Consider the following 9,065-nt stretch of genomic DNA (forward strand, 5'->3'; position numbering starts at 1 on the left):
GTGACTCTTCTTTCATTTTCTTCAATAATAACGAATCTTGTCACTCTCATTCCTAATGGACTCAACCTTAAATGTAACAATTGACATTCTTTTCTACACCTTTCTTCACTTTAACCTTGACCAATGAGACTCCTAAACGCACCCTAGTCTTCAAACCTGAAAAACAAAGTAACCACAAGTGAAAGAAAATGAATAAAGTCCTAATTAATGTTTGGTTACATCAAAGTTCATCCACAAAACAAACGAAATAAAAACTTCCAAATAAAAATAATAAGAAAAAAAAAATTCAAGCTTCTTCCTCCATGTCTTTCCCTCCTACTCCACTTCCTCCTGCTTGGTTGTTTCTCCTCTGCATCCACTCTTCCCAATTCATAATGTAAGGATATCTGGGCCCGGGATGTGGAGCAATGTGGATTCCTTCAAAGAGATAATTGAATGACTCATTGTTATATTTAATGCCCCGACCAATGTCATCCAAATATCCCCGATACTCCTCATGATTCCACCCCTCGTTCTAATCTTCCACCGGGATAACCGGTGGGTCTTCTCGAACCTGTTCCCTCCTATGTCGAACTCTTCTTCCCAGATCATCGGGAACAACCACCTCATCTTGATTTGGGTTCTTCAGGTCTCCAAAGGTATCTCCAGTCACAGGTTGATGCTCCAAGGAAGCCAAAAATCTCCACAATTCAAAATCTCAACCGATATTTATAATTATCTCAAAATAGGGTTTACTCGGCGAGTAGGTTCCCAACTCGTCGAGTACCTTTGAGAAATACGTGTACGTCTAGGAGTTTGGATATTACTTCGCGAACATTCAACTGGATTCACCGAGTAGACCTTTGGACTCGCCGAGTAGGATCAGGTTTGTTCTTCTTTCTTCATTCTCTAGCTTCTGATTGCTTCTCCTTCTTTCTTTTTGCTCCCAAGCTTGTCTTCTATACTGAAAATACAATTTAGACATTATTAAGTACCTTTTGTCCATATTTTGCAAATAATTAGCTAATAATTGATAAAATTCTATACTAAACACATGGCTAAATATGCACATATCAAAATACCCCACACTTGACGTTTGCTTGCCCCCTAGCAAAACTGAATTTTAGCATACTAGAATCACATAAGACAATTCCAATTGAACCCAACCGTTATGCCAAGACCACGACGCATGCATTTGTGTCTAAAATTTTCCTAAGGAACTCCCATACTCTAAATACTCACAATTCTCATAAACATTTGCCCACTTTTTCCAAACGATGTTCATATTATGCATCCCTCCGAATCCATCCGCAGAAAACCTCCTAACCTAAAGGTATTTTTGGTTGAGCAAGCCAAGCATACATAATCTAGCAAATTACAATTTATGCTCATTTTTACTTTTGGCTCGGGTTTTCTGCATCCTCTTTTTGTAATTTCTTGGGATCTTCGTTCTGAATGGGTGCCAGGGGAGTAATGATCTTCTCACTTCTAGTTGTCATAATGTTTATGTGCGCGCCTCGTGGGTTGTTTTCGGTTTTACTAGGAAGTTCTCCCGGTGATCTTTGATTTATTTGTTGGGCAAGTTGCCCCAGTTGTGTCTCAATGTTGTGGATAGATTCTTGCTATTTATAAGTATTGCTCTTGTCTCTTGTATTGCAGCATCATGGTCATTGTGTCTCTTTTCTGAAGCAGCTACAAATTTAGTAAGCATATCCTCCACACTTGGTTTTCTTTCTTGCACCGGCTCCTCCTTTTGGTAAAACCCTCTTCCTTTTTGTTTATACTTCTCCTCCTTAGGTTTCTTGTACTCTTCATAGGGGAGCCACTCCTTTGGTTTTAGCCAGTCATCATCATATTTATCACCACTGGAGTAGCATACTTGCGCCTTCTTGTTCCCATTCTCGTCTAAGTCACAATCTCTAGTAAGATCAGGTCCATTGCAATTCTCACAACCCACCCGAATAGCCTGTATTTTTTGATCCATTTTATCCATCCTCCTATCCATGGTTTTCAACATAGCCATGACTGCTGACAAATTATCTGAAGCTGCACAAGCTTCCCCCTCGTCACATCATTCATTGGGTTGTGGTATTCCCTAGAATGCTTAGAGAATTCCTCAATTAGTTTCTTTATCACCGGGGGTGCTTTCTTCATGAGGGGGCCTTGCGAGTCAAGTAATTGCCTTGTTGTAACATTCACTCCATCATAAAAAATGGAGACTTCTTGTTGACTATTGAGATCATGATGTGGGAAATATCTTAATAGAATTTTGTATCTCTCCCAAGCCTCATAAAGTGATTCTCCAGCTTGTTGCTCAAAGTTGGCTATGGCTTTCTTTAACTTAGCTATTTTGGAAGGTGGGCAAAATTGATCAATAAACTCTTCTTTCATCTTGGCCCATGTAGTGATGGATCCGGGGGGAAGTGACTTGAGCCAATCTTTTGCAGCACCCTTCAATGTAACCAGAAGCATTCAAAGTTGTTGAGTCTCGCGAGGCACGTTTTGATCCCAAACCATTACCAGCACCCCTACATGACCTTAGGATGGTCATCCATTACCAACACCCCACCACCTGCAACCTATACCCATATTATAAACCCATTTTGGTCCAAAAACATTACCAACACCCATACATGACCTAATGATGGTCAACACGTATGAACACCCGACCACCTGCAATCCATACCCATATTATAAACCCATTTTGGTTCCACCCCATTACCAACACCCATACATGACCTAATGATGGTCAACTCGTCCCAACACCCGACCACCTACAACCCATACCCATATTATAAATCCATTCTGGTCCCAAAACACTACCAACACTCGTACATGACCTAATGATGGTCAACCCGTACCAACACCCGACCACCTGCAACCCATACCTATATTATAAACCTATTTTGGTCCCAAACCATTACCAACACCCCTACATGACCTAATGATGGTTAACCCGTACCAACACCCGACCATATGCAACCCATACCCATATTGTAAACCTATTTTGGTCCCAAACCATTACCAACACTCGACCACCTACAACCCATACCCATATTATAAACCCATTTTGGTCCCAAACCATTACCAACACCCCTACATGATCTAAGGATGGTCAACCATTACCAACACCCGACCAGCTATAACCCATACACATATTATAAACCCATTTTGGTCCCAAAACATTACCAACACCCATACATGACCAAATGATGGTCAACCCGTATCAACACCCGACCACCTGCAACCCATACACATATTATAAACCCATTTTGGTCCCAAACCATTACCAACACCCCTACATGACCTAATTATGGTCAACCATTACCAACACCCAACCACCTGCAACCCATACCAATATTATAAACCCATTTTGATCCCAAACCATTACCAACACCCCTACATGACTTAAGGATGGTCAACCATTACTAACATCTGACCACCTGCAACCCATACCCATATTATAAACCCATTTTGGTCCTAAAACATTACCAACACCCGTACATGACCTAATGATGCCCAACCCATACCAACACCCGACCACCTACAACCCATATCCATATTAATTAAAAAAATGATTTTATATATTTATAATTAATTTATATATAAATTTATATTTTGTATGGTAATAATAAAAAAGCAAGTATGGATGTTACACTTAATTAATATTATATATATATATATATATACATATATATATATATATATATATATATATATATATATATATATATATATACATATATATATATATATATATATATATATATATATATATATATATTAATGTAAATAATATATTAATGTATAACACAATAACGATAATCATTATCACAGCCGTTGTTCAAATTGCACCTCCCTTGTAGCCTGCTATTAATCGGAAGTGATGGCCTGCGTCGATGTACCTTCAGCTCCGAATGATGATCCGTTTAAAGCCTCCCCTTATATCAAAATCGTCATTCTTACATATTCATTACCAACATACGATAGCTTCGATTATTTGCTCCTCCTCTTTGAAAATAACTCCGACGATCAATGGAAACAAAGATGAATGGTGATTCATGGGCAAATCTGAGGTTCCAACTCTGGAGTGTAAGAAGTGAACCACCGAAAAACACACCATTAGTAGAGTACGGGAAAGCAAACGATTAGATATTCACCATTAGAGTTGTACATGGCGGGTTTTTTACAGACTATCCAGGTAATTCGTATCAAAAGAAAAAAGTTAACTTTATTTCATGTTTCAACATCAATTTGCTCAACATGGAGATGCTTGGTTATTTTTCGAAAAGCTTGGTGTATACAACTATGGGTAACTGGTATCATATGCCAACCGAAGAAAATTGTGGGTTGTTAATGATTCCAATTCTGAATGATGAATGTTTGGGAACTTTCAAGATGATTGTTAGGGCACACCAATTTCAAGAGATTGAACATATGTATGTTGAACATAGGCTTGTATTTGTTCCAATCAATTTCCCCCACTTTTTGATGAACTCGCCATCCAAAAGAGTTGAGAAGCTTATTCATCTGTTTATAACAGAACACCCGATGGTAACAGTTGATGTTGGAATAGCATGCATCAGGCATATGCTAAACATGACAATTCCAAGAGAAAAAATGGAAGATGCAATGGACATGGCGAAGGAGAATGTGATAGCATGGAAAAACATAGTGTAGGCGACCTATGTTGTACTCCATTTTGTGTTTAATACAGAGTACATATGAAACTCATTTTTGTAAGCAATTTGATGTTGTTTTAATTATAACTATCTTAGGGGAAAAATAGGAAGTAATTATAATTATAATTTTATATTGTTGTTTATATTGTGTTTCATATTTATAACTGAGTCAGTATTGTCCTTGTTTGGCTGCATTGTTTTGTAAAAAAAGCAATGTACTTTTCAACTTATTTCCACTTTATAGGTAAGTTATTGGTTAGATTAGTTAGTTTGCCCCATGTTTGTTATCGACATATGGAGATTATGCTAAAGCAGGGGTATATCCATCAATTATTTCTTATTATCATAAAACAAATAAAATGTTATAATTTCCCATTGAAACTATTTTGAGATATAAGGGTATAATGGTCATTCATTATAAATAATGAAAATAAAAAAGGCAACATCATCTAAGGGTATGCATCATCATAGTATTCATAGAAAAAAATAAGTTAATCTTGGATACATGTATGATGTGCATAACCATAATTAAGCAATAAGAGTGTGAAAAGAATCAGGGATATTTTTGTCATTTGTTTTTATTTCCAATTGTGAGGGCTAATTAAAGACAATGCTGTTGGGTCAAAAATATGGTTTATACTTTGCTTTTCTGGGCAATTGTATTTTTATGTAATATTTTATGTGTTTACGGCTAGGTGGGTGTTTACGGCCGTAAACAGGTTTACGGCCGTAAACAAGTTTACGACCGTAAACCTGTTCACGGACGTGCACTTGTGTTCGTCCCATGTTCCCTATAAATATAGGTGTAAGGGGTGAGGAGTAAAGTGAATGGAATAGTAGAGAAAGAGATGAGCTTAAGTGTGTGAAACTTAAGGTGTGTTCTAGAGAGAGAAAGTGAATCTTGTGTAAGGAACTTCAATCATATCATCAATACATTCAAGATTCATCATTTTCTTCTTCTCCTTCTCTTCTATTTTGATCTGAAATCATACAATTGATTGGGATTCTGCACCATCAATTGGATCTGATTGATACTCAAGCATTTTGGGGACTTACAATTGGTATCAGAGGGAAACCAGTGTCAAAGCATCATTCAATCATGTTTTCGGCTATTTAAACTCGTATTCATCATTATTTGAGATTGTGTTTGGTACTTTCACTGCTAAAAGGGATCAAATCTGCTCTAAATTCATGTTTTTGTGAACTTCTAGGAGTTTATAGCCAAGTGTTTGCAGCCGTAAACTCAATTTACAACAGTAAACTCAAGAATCCTCATTGACCGTAAATTGTGTTCTTTAACTGTAAACAGAGGATCTTCATAGACTGTAAACTCATCTTCAAAGACCGTAAAAAGTGAATCTTGTGTCTTCATTGACCGAAAACAGTTTGACCGTAAACTAAGTGACCGTAAACCATCAACCGTAAACTCAGTTTACGGCCGTAAAATAGTCTGACCGTAAAATCATTCTTGACATTTTTATTGTTTTATTCTTTTGATCTTTTGATTTAAAAATTATTAATTAAAAATGGATTCTCAAAGTGAAGCACATCATCACGAACTGGACTCTGTCATGGGCACAACCACGCGTATTCCAAGACTGCTGTCTATAGATGGGTTTCCTGAATGGAAATACCGAACTGAAAAATATATTAAAATGAAAGACTTCAAAGTTTGGCGAAGCATCATCAAGGTTCCAATCCGAATTACTACCACTGTTGCGGGAAAAATAGTTGACAAAGCAGTTGAAAACTATACTAATGAGGATTTTGAGAAAGTTGAGGAACAGGAACGGGCTTCAGCCACTTTGACTATGGCTTTATCTCCTAATATAGCTCATGGTTTTAGGGAATATACTTCAGCAAAATCCTTATGGGAAGCCCTGATTGAGGTCTATGAGGGAAATGAAGACATGAAAGAAAGTCGTCAGGATATGCCACGACAGAAATTTAACATGTTTAACTATATTCCTGGAGAAACCCTGGAGGCTCAGCTACAACGATTTACCACTCTCACTACTGAGATGACTATAGATGGGATCTTCTTGACTAAGTCCAAAAAAATAAAAAGCTACTAAATGGACTTCCAAAATCATGGGACATGAATGTTGTTGTTATCAAGAATACGAAAGATCTAAATCGTCTCACTCTTGCTGAAACAATGGTGACTATCAAAGCTTGTGATCTTGATGATAAGCATCGAGAGATTAATCATGTGAATTCCTATTCGACTGAAAATCTCGGGATTTCTTCAAACAATGCTCTGTCATCACTCATCTCCTCTCTAGGACAAGAGTTTGTTGTACAACAACCTCAGATTCAGACTTTTGCTACTCCATCAGCAACATCTCTTTCTGTTGTGTCATCTGTGTCTTCATCTGTTGTTCCTCAAGCTGTTCCCCCTCAAACTCGAAAGAAAATGATGAGAATCTTGCTCTTGCCACTGGACTTTTCAACTGTTACAATGTCCTTTTAGCCGAAGAGCTCCCACCTCAACTATCATTTGCTGACCTGGATCAAATTCATCCAAAAGATGTGGAAAAGATGGATATAACATGGCAAATACCTATGGCAGTGTTTAGGGAAAAGCAGATCGCAAAGAAAAATGGAATGAATGCTAAGAAGAAAGTGGGGTTCAACAAAGGGAAACTGCGTTGTTTCAACTATCACGAGCCGGGTCATTTTGCTCGTGAGTGCCCGAAACCAGATTGAAGAATGAACAATGACAGGACGATGGTTGCGGTGGGAAACAATCGCGGAGGCGTTACGATCAATGGTGAGAATGCTATGGTTGCTCAATCATTTGACTGGGAGGACCATATTCAAGCTCTGAATATTTCAGGACCTGAAAAGGCTCACCTAGCCCAAATCAATGATGATGTTCTCGTGGAGAATGTTGCAGCTGATCCTGAAGAAAAGATGATGGAGCTGCAGTTTGCACTGATGGTATCTTCTACTTCCGAACCTAAGAAAAGTGAGGTAAGTTTACCTTCTTGTTCTCAGGCATGTGTTGATTATGTTAAAATTCTTCGTGAGGAAATAGAATCATTACGTAGAGAAGTAGAGGACCATAGATATGAAGGCTATCAACATAGAAAAGGACAAAAACCCCTAAAGGCCCAGTTAGAAGCAAAAATTATTGACTTTGGGAGACTTCAGGAAGACTATAGTAACAAGTGTGTGCTGTTCTCAGACGTTATGGATGCAAATTCAATTGGTGACTTACGGTTTGAGTTTTCTTCATGATACTCCTGAGTTTACCTTAATCTGTTTCGTTTTGAATGCATTCTTTTATTTTCTTATAGTTTTTCGTTAGTAGGTTGTTTTGGGAAGTGATATAAAGATAAAGTGATAATGGGCAGTCTAAAACATGTGTAAGGGAGTGAATCTGAATTTTCTAGACTTTGTGCTCAATGTGCTGGTAGGCATGAAGGATTTGACAGTGTGGATTAAGATAGAATTGTTTGGACTGACCATACGACGCTCGGGTGGATTGAGCAGTGAGATAAACACGGGAACCTACAGGATACATTAAATTAATACGCATCTAGAACAGTGGTTCAACTTTTCCTTGATGTACGAACTTATGTCCTTAAATCTGGTTCTAATAGGGCAACCGTGGGGTTCTGATAAAGTAGGTCTGTAGGAAACTATTTTCTTGCTTTCTATTTGTCAGTCATATCTTGCTTCCTATGCGTGACTGGAAGAGATCCAACCTGGAATGTAGCATATGCAACTCTATTTCTACGCACCTCCCTATCTATGAAACTATTTCTATCTGTTAGCTATATGTTGTCTCCTCTGCGTGATTGAAACACATCTGCCCTGGAACACAACATATGCAACATTCTACCTCTCAATCCCACTATCGTAGTTAGCCATATGGTGTCCCTTCTGCGTGATTGAAAGAGATCCGACCTGGGACACAACATATACGAAGAGACAAAATGTTGAGTTGACTATTGAGCTTGACACATTAAAAGGACAAGTTGAAACTATAGATTTTGATTTAAAAAAATTTGATGTGTCAAGCGAAGTAGTTGCAAACATGATAGACCATTGTCCGCAATTTAAAAATAACCAGCAAAAAGGTCTAGGGTATGATAGTGTTCCTCCACCTTTCAGTCATAACTACACATCCATCCCTATGACATAAGAATAAATTGACATGGAGGCACATCTTCAATATGGCAAACCAGCTGGATTTGTGTCAGGAGGTATTCAGGTTGAAAATACTAATGCTTCTACTTCCTATGAAGATCAACCACTAAGCCAATCCAAGCAAGCAGCTGAAGAGAGTGTGTCTGATAGTAAAGTAGCAGAAGATAAGAACAAGGAGAACACCATTGAACAAACCAATGTCTCCTTGAGCTCTGAATCTATTGCTTCAAACTCAGCTGCTTCTGA

At 37.9% G+C, this 9,065-nt stretch overlaps 1 protein-coding gene and 1 non-coding gene across 2 annotated transcripts; both read left to right on the top strand.

Annotated features, from left to right (window-relative positions):
* Positions 1 to 2,215: 2,215 nt before the first annotated feature.
* LOC145018883 (small nucleolar RNA R71) lies at positions 2,216 to 2,322 on the top strand. The gene has a single exon (XR_013667243.1). It is a non-coding gene; the product is annotated as a small nucleolar RNA R71 (small nucleolar RNA).
* A 3,994-nt stretch (positions 2,323 to 6,316) lies between these two features.
* On the top strand, positions 6,317 to 6,736 carry LOC145016836 (uncharacterized). Its single transcript, XM_078975025.1, has one exon. It carries the CDS (start codon positions 6,317 to 6,319, stop codon positions 6,734 to 6,736), a length of 420 nt encoding a protein of 139 aa, XP_078831151.1.
* The last annotated feature ends 2,329 nt before the right edge of the window (positions 6,737 to 9,065 follow it).

This window comes from Lactuca saligna, chromosome 9 (genome assembly GCF_052625555.1).
Source record: "Lactuca saligna cultivar CGN05327 chromosome 9, ASM5262555v1, whole genome shotgun sequence".
Lineage (NCBI taxonomy): Eukaryota > Viridiplantae > Streptophyta > Magnoliopsida > Asterales > Asteraceae > Lactuca > Lactuca saligna.